We start from the raw sequence: 22,271 nt of genomic DNA on the forward strand, positions 1-22,271 counted from the left end.
TCTAGGGAGTAATCTCCGATCGGAGAAAAAGAGTGTACCGAACAGGAATACAGTTGCTAAGATGGTTGAATGCTTCTGAATGATAGAATCTATTCAAGAGAACGATTGAAATAATAATATAGACAAGTCCAGATATCCACAGGGTAAACTCCGAAACTAAAATGCCAGGTCTTAAGAAATCACACAAACCACTTGCTTTTCTCTTGCTTATTAGTCAGTCAGTTCAGTCATCCTCGTGCTTGCGCTTAAACTTCAGCCCCTTCGGTTGGCTGCCGTAGTTTCGGCGTCCTTGCTGCTGCTGCTTCTTATCCCGACTCAGGCTGGAGCCCAGCTGGATGTCGATGCGCGGCGGCGTCGAGAATCCGAATCCCTTGGCAATCTTGACCAGGTCAAGCTTGTGCACGTCGAAGACGGACCGGAGCGAGTGCGAGGCATATGCCTGGAGATAGGCTCTGTAACCTTCCTTGGCGGACTAGGTGGGTTGAGTCAGTATTGCATCGATATCGTACATAGGAGTCAAATGTAGCCTGTAAACTTACCTTGTTCAGATAGTAGTTCTGACCAATCAACTTCTCAAGTTGAGATTGAACGTTGACGATCTTGTTGGCCGGGAAGTCGAATTCCACCACGGGAACACGAGCCTCCTTGAGGTGCTTCAAGAAACCAACCTCGGAAGGCTGCAAGAACATCAAACTGCGTCCCTTTCCGTTCACACCACGAGCCGTACGACCGACACGGTGAACGTAATCCCTGGTGTCATCCGGAGGGTCGAACTGGATAATCCAGTCCACAGCCGGAATCTATACTAGTTAGTTTATGCTCTGGGTGATCTGTTCATGGGCAGGTAGAAACTCACATCCAAACCTCTGGCAGCAACGTCAGTGCAAATCAGGGTTCCCTGCTTGGCATTGCAGAACTCGAAGAATGTGTTGGTCCGCTTCTGCTGCTTCTGCTTGCCGTGGAGTTCAAGCACCGGCAGGTCGATGTAGTTGAGCAGCTCCGCGTGGTACTTCACACAGTTACAGCTGGAGAAGAAGACAATGATCTTCTTCTTGAGGTTGCGCTTAAGGAAGGAGAAAAGAAGCAGGAAGCGCTTGTCAGCCTCACAGATGACATAACCCTGTTCCAAACCCTCAACTGTGCTGTGCTCCTTGCGGTGGTCAACGTTGATGTACAAGGGGCCAGGCCGCAGCGATATACGCGCCAAATCCTCGACTTTCGTGGTCTGGGTGGCAGAGAACAGCATGGTCTGTCTCTCCTCGGAGGGCAGGATCTTGACAATCTGACGCATTTCGTCCTCGAAACCGACTTCCAGGATACGGTCCGCCTCATCTGCACAGACGTTAGAGTCGTTTTCCTATTGTGTTCGTAATCACGTCACGCTTACCAATAACAAGTGTCTTCAGGTTCTTGAACACAAAGCCAGGGGTGTTCTGCAGATGATCGAGCAAACGTCCAGGGGTGGCAATAAGCAGGTTGACACCCTTGGTGAGCTTCTCTGCCTCAGCTCGGCGGTTGGCACCTCCGATAACGATACCATATGTTTGCGAGTGGTGCGCCATCAACTCTCTGGCCACACCGAATATTTGCAGCGCCAACTCTCTGGTGGGGGAAACAACAAGAACACCAGTACCTGGAACCGGAATATTAGCACACGTTCAATGAGTGAACACCTGGTAGACATGGCCAAAAACCCACCATTGCGAGGCTTAAACCGCAGAGCGCTCAACATCTCCACAGCAGGGATCAAAAACGACAAAGTCTTTCCGGAACCCGTCTTTGCAGCACCGAGGACATCACGACCAGCAAGTAGCGGAGGAATAGTACGTTGCTGAATCTCGGTCATAGTCTCGAAGCCCATATCCTGAATACCCTTCATCGTCTTCTCAGAGAGGTTCAATTCCGTGAACTTCTTCGGCTCGCCATCCGTCTGAGGCAGACGCACAGCGTCCAAAGAAGGAAGGTCTGCACCATTTCCATCCTCCTTGCCCTCGTTATCATCTTCATCTTCGGGATCGGCCTCACGGACTTCTTCCTCGCTGTCATTCTCATCCTCGTTGCTGGAGTCATCTACCTTGCGCTTCTTGGGCTTTTCTTCCTTCTCAGACTCCTTGGCGGCCTTCTTCTTCGACTTCTTTTCCGTAGGTGTCTCCGTCACTTCGGTCGTCTCTCCATTCTCGACAGCGGGCTTCGGAGAAGCATCGTCGGCGTCGGTCGCAGCGCGCGCACCGTGCTTTCTCTTGCGCTTCTTGTTGATGGATTTCGCAGTATCCACAGGAATCGGCATCTTGACTGAGTACCTTCCGTAGAAAGGTTCCCTTTGCGAATAGAAAAATTCGACGTTGGGGTTGGGTCTGGAACGTGAAGCTGGTACGGCCCTTTTTTTTTTCTTTCCTCTTTTTTTTGGTCCGATTCTGCCAAACTCCGCGTCACGTGCTGATAAGGGGCGATAATTGGTTGTGGCAAGTCCGTGCGTTGGTGCCTGAGGCTGGCACAGCCATGGATATACTACCTATATTACTGCTTGCTTTCTGTGCATACGAAGCATAGTGCTTATCTTCCAGTGTATGTCAAGAAACCTGAAACTGCTAAGTTAGATAAGTATCGTGTTACTGGTTCAGAGGATGGCACTTCCTCATACTATGTGTCATGCTATCTGTGAACAACAATGCCCTCTCGCCTCTAGACTGTTTGCCAGTGGCATCTTTGCAAGCCATACTATCTCATACTTCTATAGCTCAGAACTACTAAGCAACATGGGAGCTATCCATAATAACAGGTATATACAGTCTGTACCCTTTAATATGTCCTTTTTAGGACTCAACCGATCACAGTTCAATGGACCAGCTCTGACGAAGTGGAGATCGGCATTCAGACTCGAACGTTTTCGCCATTAACACGTCGGACTTACCAGACAAATTCGAGGAACTGCTGATACTTCTGGACGATGCGATGATTGTTTCCCATAAAAATGCGTGGATATAGACCTCTCCGATATTATAGGAAATTTCGCCCGAAAGTCCGAGACCCGAACCAGGATAGTTCGGCCTTAGAGCTTCATGTCACTGTTTCATGCGCGATTCTTAACTATCGGCTGTAAGAGATAGGAGGCACTATATGCTACTATACAGCCTCCGGCATCTATTCAAAGTTCATACTAAACATACATACGGAGTACATGTTTCCCTAAGCCTGAGGCAGCATGCCCTCTTCCTCTACAACGAACAGGGTGGATACAGAGCTACCAATTCAAATATAAAGGTACTACCATCATGAACATAGTGCCCTACGCCGAAAGCTTTGCCATCCTGCTACAGTGCTTACGATCATTATCGACGAACCCAGCTACAAGACACGGGCTGCGTAGGCCCAATTCCACCCCATATATTCCGGGGATGGACTCCCTGAAGCGCTAGTCGTGGCTGTGAGGCTCGTTGCCCCTTTTTCCCCTTCTTACATTCACTCGCATGTGTCGGACTCTGACTTGCTCTCGGTCAACCCGTTCGTTGAAATCAATCAACATCTGAGATATCCCAAATCTACCCCTGATCGCGGCGTGGCTTAGCTCGGCTTCCTTCCAGGAACGTACCTTGTAAGCAAGCGAACATAGCACATCGGACTAGTCTAGTTGTTGGGAGAAAAGACTGGTTCGACGTTTCAGATGTATCTATACTTAGATAAGACTCCGAGCAACAGGCATGTGGAAACAAAGGTTCGCTTCTAGTTTGTATAGTAGGGGGTTGCCATAGGGCCAGGAAATCCTACTGTGTACTTAAACTAACCCTTCTGTTCAATACAAGCGGTACTCCGCGGAGGTCAGCCCAACTTTACGAAGTACACAGAAGGTGGGTGTCAAAATCCACACAGAAATGAAAGCACGGTGTACGCAAACGGGATAGATGACAGTTATTCGTCAAATATGCACTGACAAGACGGAGTAGTAGCCTAAGTCCCTCTGTGTGTCTTTTGTGTATGTGCTTCTTGAGCGTAAGCGGGCCCGTTGGGGACGGCTAATACGTAAGTGAGGTATATAAAGACACGTCATCAGTGTTGTCCGATGAATAGGTATGATCCATTGGCAATTAGCTGCAAAAAATTGGTAAGTAGGTTGTTGGATGTATTGATGAGTAATGTAGGATAGGAATTAGGAGCGTATGAACTGGCAATTAGTTATTATTGAGTTCCAGGGAGGTATCTAAATACCGCGCATAACTAGCGATTGCCGTCTACTTAGACATTAGTGAGATTGGGGAATATACACCTAGCCGATGAGCTCTGGTCTAGTGGGTTCATGGGTCCCGAGAGCTTGCCTTAAGAATCTTTGGGGAAGTATTTTTCCTACTGTTGATTTGACAGGATAGTGGGGTGAATGGGGTAGGATATGTAGTTGAGGAGCGATAGTATGTCATATAAGGTGTCTGGGGACTGAATTTGATGATAAGGCTTTTTTTTGGACATTTCGTACGAAGTAGATATAATCTGATAGTAGGCTACTGAGTCCCAAGCAGTTGGCCTAATGATGAAATCCCGAGATATCAGCAGGATAAAACTGACTGTCATGATTTGGTTTGTAAAGGTCATGTTCACTTGAGATTAAATATATATCCAACCATGAGTCCGATAGTAGTATCCCAGAGAGACATGAGATGACCGTGCTAGCAATACCACTACAACAGAGGAGATGCAGATAGATGCCGACACAATTAATTATCAGCAAGTCACTTGTATGCCATAGTTTAGCGTTTGTGTAATTCGCGAACTGTCTTCTCAAAAACATCTCTAGTCCGACAAACAGTAGCCACACAACAAATACGACACTGTCCAGCAAGCATAATTATGAACAATTACCTAATCATAAAACATCATTTACAATGATCATAAACCATCCAGAAACACAGCTAAAACTCGAGAAACACAAAATCATGAAACACCCACCAGACACTCCGGTTAACACTCGTGGCCCAGGCCCTAGCAAAGAACCAGAAAACCAGGAAGAGTGGCGTAGCCGAGAGACTACGCAATCCGTGGTTCTGCACTCGTAAGTAGGGCCAGGAGAACCAAAAATAGGACGAGCCTTTCCGTCCAACCCATGGTTGAGGCGTCAGCGGTTTAGGACCCTGTGGATGGGCTGGATGATCCGATACTACGGTGCGGTTTGCTTCCTTTGATCGCTCTGAAGGAAGAAGGTAAGAGGATGGAGAATTGTATTGTTGTCGATTTTTCTCCGCTCATCGGGTATGATGGAAGAAGGGGGAAAATGCACGGGATTGGGAGGAGAGGAGAGGAGAGATGATCAATGGGGACTGGACGTCATGATGCGCAAGTCACGGACGGGCAAAGTCTGATGATCTGCCTTTTTTTCGCTCGGGGGTTGATCAGGGATGCGGGATGCGGTGGCATCTTAGCAAGTTGAACTACGATGTCCGTGTGTCTTGGAAGGTCTTCCGAGACAAGTGGTAGCAGGTGTATATTCAGTGTTATAAGAAAGGATGAGACCTGGAAAAGCATGAAATATTGTTTCCTTACTGCAAGAACGAGGATTGGTTTGCAATTGATTAAATCGGAAAGAGGTGGTAGATAGTGTGGTTTCTGGAAGATTGGGCAAGGAGGCGGCTGTGCAGACACACACCAGTTTTCCCCTCGCCAAACTATCTAATAGTAGATTAAAAGAGCAGCCCATAGTTAAGCCCTCGACGGCAGGCTTGCTGTTAGTGGCATTCTGGGAACGCCCTCTGGGGCGCCCTACCGCACGCACTAACACTTATGTCAATCAAAGAAGAAACATACGAGTACGATCCGCTGTCCTATTCCGTTGATCTGCCAGATCAACAGTTATTAACACGGTTCCAAAGTAAAACCACGCATGAGCAATGACCCAACTCTCTGCCGTTTCTCTGTCCCATTGAGGCAGGTTATCTGCATCTGACATGCGACAGGATCGAAATTTCCACGCGCTTGACGGAGTACAGGGGAATTACTCAGCAGGCTCAGGTTGTTACCGCGTTACACACGGGGTTCAGACACAGGGTCCAGGTCCACGGTTGAAACACAAATAGATCGGTCGGAAGATAACCTATGCTGCGAGATTTGACAGTTCCAGTTGATCGATAAACGACCTGACATCTCATATGTACGGGGTACGGAGAGACTGGTGCTGTAGTTCTCAATGACGGCCATTGAAGAGATTCTTCTGCTGCTTCTTCCTACGTTGCATTGTCCTCTGATGCTTGCGCTGAATGGAGAACGCACCTCGACGTTTCAGTTGCAGTAGTGCGTATCATTGGGTCGTCGCAACAACTCGTGGGAAGGCCAAGTTATTAATAGCATCGATGTATTCCGATCCAGGCGGTGAGCGGGGGAACAAGAAAAAAAGAAATGAAGCAGGAGGGGCAAAAGAAAACACGACAAAAAGTATATTCTTCGACGACAGCTACAAAGTACTTTGTTAGGTGCGTGGATGAATTGCCACTGAGTCAAGGTGGCAGTAAGACAAGAAAGCGAGTTCTGATAGATCTTCTCGGACATACAAAGTACAGCAAGACAAGATGGACCGTGTTCTCCAGTGCGTCTGTCCACTATCCACGGCATTGCGATCACGACGAACAGCGGCAGACATTTTAGATCCACTGACATTGAATTTTAACCTCTGCGAGGCTGCAGGTTGCACCCCACAAGCAAGCACGGAGGATGATAATTTCGTAATGCCATAGGAGGATGGAACCATTCATGATTGCCAGCCGTTTTTACCACCCCCCAGGCGCCATAAAATTTGCTCTGGCCCGCCCGATGCTAGACAAATCAGAGTGCGGCCCGGCGGGTAAAGGAAAGCATAAGTAGGCATCCGCATTTGGCCAGACCCAACCCCCTGAGGGACGCGCGTGCACCCACTGGAGTCGGACTGAAGGTGAGCCTTGGGACTTGGGGCAGAAAAAGGCAAATAATGGGGGGGAATGATGATGACTTCAAGTTGGTACCGACAGACTGGCTGCAAAGTAGCAAGTTAATTTACAGTCAATCATTCCAGGTGTGGCAGCTGCAGCGGGACATAGTAGTTAGCCATACATACTTAGTATCTGAGGTCGGCAGCTGAGCAGGATGAGTGACCTGCTCTGTTCATACTGACTTTTTGACTGACCTCCCTCCTGTGAACCGTGTGATCATTCAGTGAGAAGAAAATCTAGGAGAGTTTGATTCATGCGTATAAGTGATTGGTCCAAACTGAGATCAACTTACTGACCATTATCATCTGTCATCCATTCTCATTGTCTTGGCTACTATTATTGTTCCTGCGTGCTTGAAGTACTACTACTATTACCACTGCTACTAGTAGTAGTAGTCCTCATCTCCATCCATCAAATACCGACCTGATACGGTATTGTACATACTCCGCCCGGTGGTGGTTCGACTCCACTTTCCCGTGACAGAGTAGCCATTGAGCCCTGTTATTGGTGAGATCGAGGGCGGCCCCCGAGCTGAGTCAGCGCAGAGGAGGGTCCCGGGCGGTTTCAAACAAACCAACAAGCAGAAACCCAGCATTCCATTCCCGGCCGTCTCTCCTGCGACCCCGAAATCCCCTGAAGAAAATAATACACACACGTCCAAACGCTGTGACTGTGTTGTGTCTTGCGTCTTGAAGGGAGGACGTCGCTTTCTCTTCTTTCTTCCCTTTCTCTACCCTCTTGTCTGGATCTTCTTGTTTCTTCTTCTTTTTTTCCCTTCCTCTCGTTGCATCCCTCTCTTTTCGCCAATTCGACCTGCGTTCCCCGTCCCCAGAGGGTGCGAAACACCTCTCCCCTCTTTTCCTCCCCTTCCCGCTTTTTTAGGGAGACTCAGGCAACCATCTATCCCATCCATCCTCCGTCCCTTTCCCCGTGTGTCGTCCTTCAACTTAACAACCCCCCCGGCCATACTGTGTGTCGCCATCCCACGCTCGCTTTGTTGTTATTTCGACTTCCAACTACGACACTCTCTTGAACTCTTTATACTACTACCACAGTCGACACTCATTTTATATATCGCATTCTTTTTTTTTTTTTTTTGCAAATCGTTCTTTCAACCCGACGTAACCCGTTTCATCCGCTCTTTTTGTTCCAGTATCCGGAAAGCAAGCGCCCTGGGCTACCAATGACGTGGTGAACCGTAACCGCAACAGGATCCCACCCCCATCGAGCGATAATCCTTACATACTACCCTATCCGACTCTTCCTACGATCCTACCCTCCGCAATTTCCACTGCGGTACCACTCTCTTTTCCCAAGGCAAGACTACAACTTCCGCCGACTTCCTACACGACCGCATCCGGCCGCGCCAAGCTGGTGCTCTGGAGTACCACCCTATTGTTCGATCGCCTTGATTTTTTATCCCCGCGGCTCCCGCACTGGTCGACGGGCGCCTTCGTTACTTCTTACGAAACGACAAGTTGTCGGCTACATAGCTTGCCAGAATGCGATTAATATCCATGTTCATCGGCCTTCTGGTCGTCCTGCTCAACTCCCCGCAGGCGGCCGCCGTCAAGCTTATCGAGTCCAATGCTCTTAGTATTTGCCAGGACAGTTCGAATTTCACGGCCACTTACTTCAGTGTTACATTCACACCCGGCAACCGCTCGCTCACCTTCAGCTTCGATGGAGTGTCTGCAATTTCTGGAAAGGTCACTGCAGAGCTCGTGCTCGAGGCCTATGGTATCCAGGTGTTGACCAAGACTCTCGACCCCTGTGAGATGGATCTTACTGGACTCTGTCCCATGAATGCAGGCACAATCGATGTTCCGAAAGCCGTCATCACCGTGCCTGAGTCGGTGGTCAAGTCCATTCCAAGTAAGTGATCTCCGCCATTGGCGGCCCCTTCGAGTGAGCCCTAGTCCATTGACAATTTGCGCGTAGACATTGCATACACCGTCCCGGATCTTGATGCCAACGTGCGGATCTATATCAACTCTACCACCACCGGTGAAGCCATTACCTGTGTGGAAGCATCCCTCTCCAACGGCAAGACAGTTTATCAAAAGGGTGTCGGCTGGACTACAGCCATTATCTCCGGTCTCGGTCTTGCTGCCTCTGCTATCACCTCTGGATTAGGACATTCGAACACGGCTGCTCACGTCGCGGCTAATGCGCTCTCGCTCTTCGGCTTCATGCAGTCTCAAGCGATGATTGGTATGACATCCGTCGCCATGCCTCCGATCGTGGAGTCTTGGACCCAGAATTTCCAGTGGAGTATGGGTATCATCCATGTGGGCTTCCTGGAAACTATTTGTACATGGTATCAGCGCTCGACTGGAGGGACGGCTTCGACCCTTCTTTCGGACTTGTCCACTACGTCCGTTCAACTCTACAGACGCAAGCGCTCCCTCGATGATGAGCCCATTGTCCGGAAGGCCACTGGGTATTTCAAGCATTGGCAGAAACGTTCGGATGCCAGTACCCAGACTGCCACGGATTCTAGCGTCATTGTTCGTGGTATTGAGCGTGTTGGTTTCAAGGCTGGAATTGAAACCACCAACATCTTCCTTACCGGTCTTATCTTCTTTGTTGTATTCGTTGCGCTGGTGATGGCCCTTGTCGCTGTTTTCAAGCTTGGCTGTGAGGTCCTTGCTAAGAACGGCAAGATGAAGGGGGATAAATTCCAAGAGTTCCGTAACGGATGGAAGGTTGTCGCACGTGGAATCCTGTTCCGACTTACGCTGATCGGCTTCCCCCAAATGTGTGTACTCTGCCTGTGGGAATTCACTCGGGTAGACTCAGCTGCGGAGGTGGTTCTTGCTGTGATCATGTTCCTTTCGGTGGTTGCAGCGCTGGGCTGGGCAGCATTGAAGGTGTTGCGTCTGGCCAAGCGATCTGTCATCATGCACAAGAACCCGGCTTATATCCTCTACTCTGACCCTACCTGCCTGAATAAGTGGGGCTTCTTGTATGTCCAGTACCGCGCAACTGCGTACTACTTCATTGTCCCGTTCTTGGGCTACATCCTGATCAAGGGCCTTTTCATTGGCTTGAGTCAGCCCGCCCCGGTCGTGCAAACCATCGCCCTCGTCATCATTGAAGCTGCTATGCTCATTGCTGTCAGCGTCCTCCGGCCCTGGATGGACAAGAAGACCAATATCTACAACATTTCGATTGCCGCCATTAACTTCCTCAACACGATTTTCCTGCTATTCTTCTCGGATGTGTTCAACCAACCCGGAATTGTCACTGGTGTTATGGGTGTTGTTTTCTTCGTCTACAACGCTGTCTTTGCTCTGGTGTTGTTGATTCTGGTCTTGATCGCATCTGTTTACGCCATCGTTTCCAAGAACCCCGACACGCGGTACCAGCCCATGAGAGATGACCGGGGTTCGTTCATTAAGAACGGGGGTCAGTTGACCACCGAACTGGATGCTCTGGGTGCTACCGCCCGTGGAGACATGAAGGGGTCGCCGTACCAATCCAGTCCGTTTGAGGATGACAACACGTCCTTCTCGAGCGGAAACGGTGCCAGTGTTAGCCGCCAGAATCTCGAAGCCCCTGATGCTCAGACACACCAGACCGCTCGTCATTCCCCGGTTTCCCCTGTCGACCCGTCTTTGCCGCTGTTCCCCAGCGACACCTCGGCCCGCAATGGCCCTCCTGCCTACGATGCTAATTTCGGGCGTTCGCCGTCTCCTGTACCACGGAACTACAACAGCTCCCCCTTCCAAAACCCACATGCATACCGGCAACAAAACAACCCGAGCCCATGGCAACGGGGAGCAGGTTATGACCACTGAAAGACTTATATGATTGCTTTCTAGCCTTGCTTGAGATGAAGTTATGGCTTAGTGCGGGCATGGGTTGATTCTTCGGGCCCTATTCTAGCTTTCCACTGACTGCATCCTCCCCCCCCGCGCTATGTGCGTTTTTTTTGCTTTTTATATTGCGATTCCACCCATTTGCTTGCCTATATGCTCTTGGCTACCATTCCTTGTCGTATACTATGATATACAGGGAAATTACTTGTTTCCTTCTTTTCTTTCTCCCAAATCCTCTGGCTCTCATCCAAATCCTTACCAAGGCAATCCACCTTTCATTTCCTTCCCACCTTTTTTTCTCTCTCGATTTATTTTCACCGCTGGCGTTCTGAAATACTGGATCTGGAGATCGGTACTTGGGTTTTGTGTGGACTACGTGAAGTGTTCCTTTTATTTTATTAGCTGGCAGGGGGTCTGTCTACTTGTCTGATCCGATATCCCTGTATTATTCTTTGTGGTTTCATCGTGTATGGATAGAAATCATAATGCTATGCCTGAGTTGCATTGACCTTTATCCCGAAACTATTCAAAAGGATCTATTGTAGCTTGTAGATGTCGTTTTATCAAGATTGTCGTAGTACGACTAAAGGAACGTTTTCAGACCTCGATTCCGAAATATTACCAAATGCAACTGACTACGACTTAACTATGCATCATGACTAAGTGAATAGAGAACCCATCCATCCAATAAATCCTTTTATTCATATTCTGTTGATTTACCAACTTTTTCTTCCTTTCAATCAGACAAAAGAAAGAAATATTGCATGACCGAATTCCCCATAGATAGAACGCTGGTATGGAATCACTTCAAAATCAGAAGAAAGCGGGGTCTAGACAAAACAAATAGAGAAATTGAAAATAGGAAAGAAAAACAACCCCCTCCGTAAAAAATCAACCAAGCGGCACATGATACAGATACACATAAGATAAATCCTGCCATCACCGCTTGTCACCCAATCCCGGAGGCGGACCAGGCAAACCGGCGCCCATACCGGGCGGTGGTGCGTAACCACCATCCTGTCCCGGCGGTCCAGCTATACCGGGCGTAGGACTGGGGCTGTATCCTGCTGGAGCTTGACCTGGGGGAGGGATGGGGGGGAACCCGGCAGCAGCAGCACCAGGGGGAGGGGTCGGGAAGTTCGGAGGGAATCCGCCAGGCAGAGGAGGGAAGCCCTGGGCACCGGGGGGCATGTTGGGGAGAGGGGGGAGACCGGCAGGAGGGGCGGCGCCTGCTGGACCGGGGAAGGGGGGTGGAAAGGGGAGACCTCTTGCTCCGGGGGCTGTTTTCATGAAGGTTAGGTACTCATGGTGTTGGTTTGCTTTGTGGGGGATAGGTGCAACGTACGAGGCATGCCCGGTGCGCCGGGTGCGCCCAGAGGAGGCATTCCAAAGGGAGGTGGAGGGAGTTGACCTGGTCGGCCTGAATGTCAGTAGTTAGCTTGTGGATTGCTTTGATTGTTGCTGAAGGTGTAGTAGGTGGCGATGTGACATACCAGGGAAGCCAAATGGAGGAGGGTAAGCCCCCGGGGGAGCCATTGCGGGATTCGGGACAGCCTGGCCTTCGGCGGCGTAGGACGAGGTGATGGAATCGATGACCGATTGGGCCTTTTCTTGTCCGATTTCTAGTGTCGCGTTAGCAGCACGCATTGAGATGGTCTGAGGCGAATGGGGCCGCCGTACGTTGGTAGTATTCCAGCACGTTTCTGAGGTGGTTACGTCCGGCGTTGTGCGCCTTGCGCACGCTCATCGAGTCGTGCGTGAGGTAGACATCGCAGTAGTCGCCTATATTCGATTGGATACATCGGTCAGTGGGGATGTGACTCCGGAGATAATGGCTGGATAGGAGGGTGGAAGGAATTGCATGCGCGATGGACAAGTCTGCGGGTGGGTGTTGAAGGGCTTGGGGTGGTCCTACAAAAGAGTAAAGTGACTGTCAGTATCAAGGTTTCATCAAAAGGGGAGGATATGACTTATATTTGGGCATTTTGGTATTCAAAGAGCAACTGCTCTTTGCAAGCGAAATAAGCTCAAGTCGGATGCGCGCAGGTGGCGCGATGCGCGTGAGAGATGGCTCGGTGGGAGGAGTACGGCGGTGTATTCGCTGAAATTATAGCAGTCTAATGAAAGAGCGATAATACTGATATTGAATGAGCACAAAGGACCGTTGATGCTAGCTAGAGAGAAATCAATGGCGACGCACTGCTTGAGGCGGAGATCGCTGCGATATCAGGGCGGTCAATTACGGCAATATATTAGGGAAGTGATGCTGTGGCCTCAGGCAAAAACACCTATCTAACTATATCACCATCTTCATGTGTGCAGCGAAGGCCATTGCAAAACAGTCTGATGAACTACTTGATCGTGCAATTGGGGAGTAAATATAACACTTTATATGAAGAGCCCGTTTAAATTCCCGTAAACCTCATGTAAGATAGTACCATCTAGATAGATACAAAGTGGTCATTCTTCGACGTTTCCGTATCAGTCAAATCATCCCATACTTGATGGTTTGATTCTAAGTGCTTGTCTTTTTTCAATCCTTTCAGTCCTGGTCCTGTGCCCAAGGAACCCATTAGAACTAAGGACGACGTCACGACCCAGGTGAGGGCTTAACATATGAGGAGCTTTGTACCGTGCCAGTCTGAGCGGGGGAAATCCGTCATACTCAAAGATGTCTTCAGCGATTTCCAAGAGCAACTCCGGCCACAGAATGACGTCTTTCTCAGACAACAGTGGTTTTCTACCCACTAAGCGTTGGAACTCCAACCTGACTGGAGGGCCTCGAATAGTTGGAGGGTCATCTCCATAGCACACTTCAGTAGTTGAAATCAGGTCTGGAATATAGGCTGTCCCAGGTTGCGCTCCGGGGTTGGAAGGAACACTAAACTTTGGGAAATACTTTTCGAATACTATACTCCTACTATCTTTGCGCACACTAATCAAGATCACGATCTGTACTTGACCCTTAGAGTTATTTATCCACCAGGAGGCTTCTTGGCGGAGCCTGGGCATCGATTCTGCTACCGCACTCTGAATGACGATTTTTGGCCAATCATTATTCCTAGGTTCCATCAAAGGATGGGACCAACTATCGTCTGCTTCTTTCATGGAACCTGCAGGGCTGATGTGAAGGGACGGCCATAGGGCAGGACGCTCCTCGATGCCGAGACTCATGATCCTTAACTGGGAGGTGATCTCTCGCCTAAATGCCATGCGAGCCGCATTCTGCCTAGGCATGGCAATTTTAACAATAAGTGTTTCGATATCTGGGAAGTATGTGAACCTGACTGAGTAACATAGCTGCTGGCGATTCTCGACCAGGTGTTGAAAATCTTGTCCAGACACACATCCTAGAGACAGGTATTGGTCGATATCATGCTCTTCGAGTGTATCAAATGTGGATTTGATTGTTTCCTCGAGCTTATGAATGCCTTTATATATCTCTGGGGGATACTTCCCAACCAAGGCGAGGTCAGCTGAGGGCAGAATAGCATACTTGGGTTCTGTTAATGGTAGACCTTCATCTTGGCCTAAATTCGATGGTCTCTCCATTTTCAGATTTACTTAGCTGGTCTACTGTGAGGTAAGATGAAGTCCCACTTCAATAGCATAGAGCGTATACTCGAGCTTCAAGAGACGAAGACCTGGGAGGCTAGTTGGGAAGTGAAAGAGGAAAGCAAGGTGGAAGGAAACATATTCAGTATATATATATCAGGAGAGCTAAATCCAACGGAGTCAGCCGCAAGACACTGGCAATTTGTACTTGACGTAGAGCAACTCAGGCAAAAGCCGACGTCTTATAGTTGTAGCCGGACTACCTTGGTCCTCCAGCCAAAGATAACCTCGTACCGCTCTACACACCGCTCAAGACGGCAGAAACTAGTGAACCTCGCTGAAAAAACCTCGGATTTAGCGGATTTTGGAAACATACAACTCCCAGAAATTCATCCGAGATTTCTGTATGTTTTGACGGTGGGAGGTAGCAGAATTATTTGGGCTGACTGAGCTTGTGGGTGTAGAGCAGAACTGCTCGCTGTGTTTACTGGTGGTAATAGAAGAACTTGTATAGCATTTCTTTTCTATAAGATATACTATTGAGGTGTATCAATTGGGCATCTTATGGAGCTGGTATTCATGTTCTGGATATATGAATTGTAGTTGGAATCAATGGCAGCGCGGTAGGCTCTACGAAACGGCCACGGAAGCTGCTTGATCCTGTCTAGTTTACATAAAAAGGAGCTCGAATGTCCAATATGGTAAGAAACAGACCCCTTACTTTTATTATCACTTCTATCCTGTTTATTCCTGGGAGCAATGTGAGGGGTTGATTGAAGAACAGGTAGTAGGATAACTGGTCATATGGAATATATGGAGTAATTAGTGGACTCGAAGCATACACACTTAGTCCAGGTTCAGCGCTGCATTCTGTGATTGTAATATTCATGGGATCCGTATGTTCAGAAGGATGTCATATCCTAAGAACCAGATTTTGACATGACAGCCAAATAGTGAGACTAGCAAGCATTGCCGCATCGACCCATGAGCCGCCTAACGGCCGACAAACGCAAGGGGGACTGTCCCAAAACTATGGGATAGGACATAACGAAATGCAGTTAATTTGGTGCCATCACTATTCCCTGATGTGGTAACGACCTACTAGCAAGGGATTCGCGATGTCGTGACCGACAACTGCCTGAGCGACTCGCAAGGGACCGAGGGGTTGATGCGGAATGCCACTTTTAGTTAAACTCTTCAAATGACTACAATGTATGATGAGGTCTATCATTGTGTTCCCATGTGTTTTGACCATGGCGAAGTGGCAAGATAGGAATGTTGGGAAATACGAGCGAGGGGTCACAACACCAGACATGGTTGGAAAAGGAGCACACGAGCACCTAGTCAGGCGGTGGCCGTGTCCAGAAGCATGGAAACTTCGACGACCTCCTGGCAACGGAAGCTGAAAGAAGGGGTAGTCTATATCCTGCACGGAAAAATTACTCGTACGTCATGTCCCGGTGGTGGCAGTCAGCCGGGTGTGATGAGTGATGAGACCTGCATGACTAGGATGCTCCGGGGTTGAAAATCCGGGGAAGCAACGACGTGTCCTCGCAAAAGTTCTTTGCCTTTTCCTTTTTGCCTCGGGAACCAGACGTTTGCAGGAACAACGGGAATGGCGGCCATTTGCCGGTCCAACCGGCTCGGTTGAGGTGGCCATTCAGGGGCTGAGATGATGAGTTGCTTTGTTTAGATGACTGTACCCCTGACCCCCTTGGAAAGGAGATGCAGTCCGTGAGCGCTTCACTAGTCTGTCAAGTTGGTCCTTAGCATACATTTCATTTGACTAATGGTAATAGTCGTGACAGGTGGGGGATGATGAGCACTCTAGAAGAAATCACGATGGTCGGAGGGTGATTCGTGTCATTCTCATCGTGACTGAGGCATTTCTGGTCAGTTTCCCCTCTCGATCGTTCCAGATTTATGGAGTCATTTTCTCTTTGGGAGTGGCGCCCCCTCGGCAGTCCGTCTGGGGAAGCTGTCCTATTCGGGTTTAGCGCGGTGGATGGCAGTGGGGTTCCTGAGGCATTCTTCAATTTTCCGTTTATGTTGTTCAGATCTCATGACAGCCAGGGGAGATCCCTCAAAATCCAGTCCCCCCAATTTCCTGCCATCGCCCCATGTCCAACGCACACCGGTCACAACATCATACGAGTAAAGGACTCCAAATAGCCAACGCAGAAGAAATTGGGGCGCAATGAGGGTCAGTCAGATGGGGACCCGGATGATGCGGTGAGGGGCTGTTGTTTGATGATCTCCGCTAACCGTCTCCATACTGAAAGAGATTTCTGCACTAAAATTGGTCTCGACCGGCAGCCCCGGCAAAGTCTTAGTCACTCCCAGGAGGAAATCCCACGCTCCACACCAGTCTTGACTTCAGATGTGACTGTCATGTAGAATGCCATCATCATCCTGCACACGGAGTTGGTTGGCCTGCCTCTTTGAGCCTTTAGCATTGGGCATCTTTCCCGGTACCTGCCTTTCCAGCAGACGCCGTCCAGTCAGTAGTTGTAAGTCTGGTTAGCTGAGACGTGTGAACCAGGATTTGACTGGACGATGCCTTTCACCGTGGTCGTGAAGAACAAAACCCCCTCCCCCTCGGTACTACCGGGGATCAGAGTTTAGCCATTAACCTGACGCTTCCAATTTCAGGTGCAGCACAAATGATGATGCAACTGTGCTGCTGCCGGTTTCAGGTAGCACCGGGATCTAATAGTTGCGGGGATTAATAGTCCTGGACTGGTAGAATGTTCTAACCGGTTGACCGGCTGACGGTGAAGCCACGAGGGTTTGTCTTGGATATTGGGCATTATACGGTATAGTGGAAGGAGATAGTGCAAGTGGACAACGAACTGTTTGTAGGGTAAGAGTTCGTTAGTATTTTCTTGCTGGTGCCGAATAGAGTAAGTCCATAGTAGGCGGTATTGCCAAGCTAATAACAAGTCAGTTTCCTACGTGTTAGTATTCCAGTAGAAACTATGGACAGTAATAGAAGACTGTAGACGGGCTGTGTATTACTTTGTACATCCAAGACCAAGGAAGCAGCATCAACTCAGCCCCGGGCCCAAGCATACCATAGCCCCTTGGATACACCGAATTATTGCTATTATTGATGGCGAAATTGCGAGTGTCTTCCCCCTCATTCATCAGGATCGACCCAAATAGAATCAGAACAGGCCGCACGCAATGTGTTGGCCGATGACGCGTGACCGACTCAGCAATTTCCATTACCCCCAGGAAACCACCAGAGCCGGCCCTCGGGACCATCCATGAGTTGTGATTGGCTCTGGCGCCAATTTCTGTTACGTTTCGCCACGCCTTGGATTGGCGCCGTGCATGTCAGATGATCGCACAGAAATTCCTAAAAGCAGCCAGGATAGGCAGGGGCGGTGGGTCCACAACCAACCAATGGGACTGTAAGACTGAGGGCAGACGGACAATGATTGGCTGTGAATGTTGCACGTCTTGGGTGCCGCCCTAACGGGGTGAAAATTTGCAGGGCTGAAAGCAGCGGTGATGATGGAGTAGCGCGCGCATAACCGCAGAATGCAGAAAGAGGGAAGGTTCAACCAAGTCACTACTAGTAACGATTTATTGGGGATGAAAATTGCTGGGCAGCTCCACCCCAGCCAAGCGTGACCCTGGCGCGGTGCCTGGAAATGGAAACCACGCAGTGGCCATGGTGCAATCATGAGCCTGCCTGCCGTCACGAAGGGGGGGCGTCCTGACTCTTCCCCCGGTAACTCACTGGGACCGGCTCGCCTGCGTCCAACTATATAACTCCTTCCCCGCTACGAGGCCTGGTTCCAGGCTATAGAAGTGGATTCTCATCAGCTCCAGTTTGAAGAGTCATTCATACCACTAAAAAAAAACACAGGAGGAAAAATTTTAGTTTCTCCTCTCCTTTCTTAATAGTCTCTTTCCCAGACTGCTTCTGCTTCATTCCTCTTTGTCTGACTCTCTGCCTACCGCACTTGAACAAACAAACAAGAACCACCACCTCTTCGCGAACCACTCGACCATAGGTCCTCATTGCCTACACACCTCGTATCCAATTGACTCATATTGCGTCTACATGTTTATTACGCCATTATCGCAAATCGGATTGACTTTCCGCGTTTCGAATAATTCGAGTAATTCGACATAGACTGCGCATTTTATACTTCCCGCATCGCAAGCACTTTTTGCACGCATCCTCAACAACAACAAATCAACAAACACCACTCTCCTACCTACGACTACCTATCACACCTCAATTTACCATGCCTGCATCAGTGAATTACCGTGTCGTTGAACCGCATCCGTCGGTCCCTCATACCAGCCGCCCTGCTCTGCACACGGCTCGCGGAGGCGCTGGCAATGTCATCAACCTGAAGGGTACCAAGACCACCGACTCCCGCACGGCTACCGGTCCTGCTTCCTTGACCCGCCTGGACTCGAATGTCCCCAGCACCTTCAAGTCTGGCCGTGGCGGTGCCGGCAACGTCCACAGCAGCAGCGAGCGCGCCATCTTTAGCTTCGACGAAGAGCTTGAGCGTGATCTCCGCCGTGCTGCCCCCGTCTACCATGTCGGCCGTGGTGGAGCCGGCAACATGGTCTTCAGCGACGACTCATCCAGCACCCTCAGCCGCAAGTTCTCCGGCAGCAGCTCGAGTAGCTCCGGTTCTACTCGTGAACGGGCTCTCCGCGGTCTTGAGAAGGGCTGGGGCAAGCTTAGGGGCATGGCATAGGTATGAAGAGCAAGGGGGGAGTGAAACTGGGTTTCTTTCCGACCATCTTCAGCGCTATTTCTATTGTGCCCATTGCCGCCTACCAGCGTTGCATCAACAGATCATGACTCACGACTTACGACCACCAAAAAAGTTTTTGTTTTCACCATTCGACTTGAAGTTCGAAGATTGCTACCTTCACCTCTATCATCTCACTCAAATACGCCTTTAATCCCCATATCTCCCTTCAACAACATCTGACTGCTTCGATTCGAATCTTGGGGTGCTATTGTTCCCCCTCCAACTTCAGCTCTCTTCTCATCTTCCTTTTCTTTTCAATCTTCAACCTCCACATCAACACTCTTCAACATGATACCCCTTTAGCCATGGTCTCGTCTACATGCGCGGACATCAGCATGGCGTTGACATTGCCCTGTTCATTTGTTCCTTTGTAATTTTTTTAGGACAATGACTGGATCTGTCTTGTTTACAGCATAGGATCGATCACTGCGTCTCCTTGCTTCACTACCACAGCATATTGTGTCACTGGCCAATAGAGCCAAGATTTCCCATGTACCTTACTAGTTAACTGTGAAATCAAACCAAGCAAAAACAACCCCAACCGAATCGTGTTCAGTTCCACTGCGTACAAAGTAGTATTAGGTTGTGGCACAACTAATGTTGGTCACAAATTGTGCAATCTCACGTAATGATGCCGAAACCGTCCGTTACACAAAACGTAACCACAATTACCTCACCAGACCGCCTGGGGCCGCGGACCCCATCGTCAACGACTTGACGAGATCCCATCTAGATGCACCATACCTTCTGCGAATGACGGGATGTCCGATCTTTGATGTCGTGACTTGACATCATCTAACAAGTTAATGACACGACCTGCCTCTTTCGACAATAAACATTATGTCTGGACAATCTCATTCTAGGCCAGGGTTACAGTGACGCTGACCATCTGCCTTACTCTACCTACGTCGATACAGGGAAATTGGTTACCTCAGACGAGAATTGTCGGGAGTGTTCTAGACCTTCTAGGCAGACTAGATGCGTTTTGCGTATGTGTACACGAAGGAGGAAGAGGTAAACAAACGCCCGTGGTGGTTTGGTTCGGGACTACCCATGTGGCTGGCTGGCAATTTGTTGTACACTTACTAGATCACTAGTAGCTATTAGGTACTGTGGGGATCTTTCTGGTAGATGACTGTTTCTTCAGATTAGTCCTGCTGATTCTAGGGGTTGACTGGGATGAAATGTTGGCCCCTTCAAGGCTTTGCCTCTGGTTAAGGGGGTAGAGTATGCTGCCATCCAGTAGTAGATACGGCAGAGAGACAGCAAACTGCAATAGATTGTACATGGGAGTATAAGAATTCTGGTACAGTGACCAAGACGTTCAAGTCTAGGGTGTCACATGAAGATTGGTTAGATAGCAGCGTTAGCTAAACGCTCCTTCCTCAACTAGTAACTACTTCTCCCGTCTTCATCCATCCCACTGCTCCTGTTTATTACTAAAACTACAGTCTTGCCATTACTGAAGATTTACCCATCTACTGATCGATTCAACTCAAAGCACTCAGCTGGCTCATATTCACGCCTTGGTCTAGACGCGAAAATGTTAATGGATAATTCATCCGCCGCATGCATGCGACACCAGCACTCCAACCCCATCTGAACGATCTGCATCACCAGTCAGTGTGTCCTCCCCCGCAGGATCATGTCATTTTGATGGGTTTAAGCTGAAGATTCGTCTTCTTTTGGAAGCTTGGGTGATGCAACGGCGTCAAATGCGCGAACTGTATGCTTCGAGAAAGGCGGACAGCTATACCAAGCTTCGCAGTGCTTTCAGCATACGCCGCATCCTAGCTCGTTCCATTGTTCATTCGCACGGACTGGAAGCAATATCGCAAGGTTCCGCGAATTTGATGTGAGGCACTCAACTATGCATGCTGAGGAGCCAACAAGGTGATACTGCAACATTCCTTGAGACCACATCCGTCGTATGCGACATTTAGTGCGAATTCCCTATATCCTCAGCTTCTCATCTCGAGTCTGAATACAAATCTCTCATTGGCAAGTAAAAGGCGTTCATTAGAGCAGCTATACCGCTGTCAGCATCCAATGTTATGGCGCTGGTGGTATATGAAGTCAACCCCCATGCACAGTCTGACTACCTCCCTTCATACCATCTGAAGACCCATCTTCATCATCATGATCTATTGGAACACCCTTGCAGTAGCCCTCATTGCCATATCCGGAGCACAAGCAGACTGCGATAGCAGTATGTAGGAGATTGATTCAGGAAAAAGTGTTTGGTTGGGCTCCGCACCACTCTGTCCAGAGGACAAGGCAGACTATTGCGACACGAGGGATACCCCTCTACAGGGGCAGTTCATCTGTGGGCTACCACCCGAGACCATGATGTAAAGGATCTCTTAGATTTCGGATACATCACACAAGACTGTTAGCTACGGGGGTAGCTGTTGGAATGATGGTTGGAAGACTCTATGGTGTGAGGGAGCATGGCCACAAGCAGCGAGTAGAGGTCCATAACAAGCAAGTATCAATGCTTTGTTTGGTGGTGGGTCGGTTGAGGCCTTTTTACTCCTTTTCCCTTCTTCTCTCTATAGCTGAAACTGGTGCTAACGACCAGATAAGGGTTTTTTTTAGCCAAAGCTTTTCAGAGTCTCTTATGTCCATTACTTCAGTTCTTCCAGTTTGAGTAGGGTGTACCAAAGGGAGAAAATCAATATAATTCTTGGTTCTTTGGAAAGGTTTCTACCGTACTTCCTATGTGAATGCAGAAGCTGGGTATGTATACGTCGGACCCTGATCTATCATATTATTATTCATCTCCTATAGCCATCATCATCGTACATGATAAAGTGCCCAGCATGTTGTCACTAGATTTCGGTTTATTAGCTCCAAATGAACGCCGGCAGGCCACACAATGACGAAATTGTTTGTAGGACTCGTATATTCTCATCTATCCATCCAATATGTACACAAAACTTCAGAGCGTGGCACGCAATATCAGCGAGAAATAAGGAGATATGATTGGAAAAAAGGAGAAAAGTAGAAGTAGTAAAGCAAAGTAGAATGTAGATTCATGTCTTTCCTCGTAGTCGGAGTACATGTCGCTAGGTATGTATGGTTAGAGGCTAAGGGAAGCAGCATAAGATAGGTAGATGTGCTAGTGAGCTCATCCGATGCGGGATAGACACTAAAAACCA

General features: G+C 49.0%; 6 protein-coding genes across 6 annotated transcripts; 2 read left to right on the forward strand and 4 right to left on the reverse strand.

The window, feature by feature from the left end:
- Positions 1 to 223: 223 nt before the first annotated feature.
- An01g09040 (uncharacterized protein) lies at positions 224 to 2,287 on the reverse strand (the record flags this gene model as incomplete). The annotated part of the gene is made up of 5 exons (XM_001389288.3): positions 224 to 472; positions 540 to 800; positions 857 to 1,332; positions 1,388 to 1,633; positions 1,699 to 2,287. 5 exons carry the CDS (start codon positions 2,285 to 2,287, stop codon positions 224 to 226), a joined length of 1,821 nt encoding a protein of 606 aa, XP_001389325.1.
- A 6,156-nt stretch (positions 2,288 to 8,443) lies between these two features.
- On the forward strand, positions 8,444 to 10,744 carry An01g09050 (uncharacterized protein; the record flags this gene model as incomplete). Its single annotated transcript, XM_001389289.1, has 2 exons — positions 8,444 to 8,816; positions 8,883 to 10,744. The coding sequence occupies 2 exons, from the start codon at positions 8,444 to 8,446 to the stop codon at positions 10,742 to 10,744; spliced, it is 2,235 nt and encodes a 744-aa protein (XP_001389326.1).
- A 960-nt stretch (positions 10,745 to 11,704) lies between these two features.
- Positions 11,705 to 12,749, reverse strand: An01g09060 (uncharacterized protein; the record flags this gene model as incomplete). The annotated part of the gene is made up of 4 exons (XM_059750304.1): positions 11,705 to 12,045; positions 12,259 to 12,387; positions 12,446 to 12,546; positions 12,736 to 12,749. The coding sequence occupies 4 exons, from the start codon at positions 12,747 to 12,749 to the stop codon at positions 11,705 to 11,707; spliced, it is 585 nt and encodes a 194-aa protein (XP_059603274.1).
- A 506-nt stretch (positions 12,750 to 13,255) lies between these two features.
- An01g09070 (uncharacterized protein) lies at positions 13,256 to 14,317 on the reverse strand (the record flags this gene model as incomplete). The annotated part of the gene is made up of 1 exon (XM_059750311.1): positions 13,256 to 14,317. The coding sequence occupies one exon, from the start codon at positions 14,315 to 14,317 to the stop codon at positions 13,256 to 13,258; it is 1,062 nt and encodes a 353-aa protein (XP_059603275.1).
- A 2,523-nt stretch (positions 14,318 to 16,840) lies between these two features.
- An01g09080 (uncharacterized protein) lies at positions 16,841 to 18,353 on the reverse strand (the record flags this gene model as incomplete). Its single annotated transcript, XM_059750318.1, has 5 exons — positions 16,841 to 16,880; positions 17,078 to 17,172; positions 17,339 to 17,576; positions 17,627 to 18,111; positions 18,180 to 18,353. 5 exons carry the CDS (start codon positions 18,351 to 18,353, stop codon positions 16,841 to 16,843), a joined length of 1,032 nt encoding a protein of 343 aa, XP_059603276.1.
- Positions 18,354 to 18,582: 229 nt separating this feature from the next.
- An01g09090 (uncharacterized protein) lies at positions 18,583 to 19,050 on the forward strand (the record flags this gene model as incomplete). The annotated part of the gene is made up of 1 exon (XM_059750320.1): positions 18,583 to 19,050. One exon carries the CDS (start codon positions 18,583 to 18,585, stop codon positions 19,048 to 19,050), a length of 468 nt encoding a protein of 155 aa, XP_059603277.1.
- Between the last annotated feature and the right edge of the window lie 3,221 nt (positions 19,051 to 22,271).

Source organism: Aspergillus niger, assembly GCF_000002855.4.
Source record: "Aspergillus niger supercontig An01".
Lineage (NCBI taxonomy): Eukaryota > Fungi > Ascomycota > Eurotiomycetes > Eurotiales > Aspergillaceae > Aspergillus > Aspergillus niger.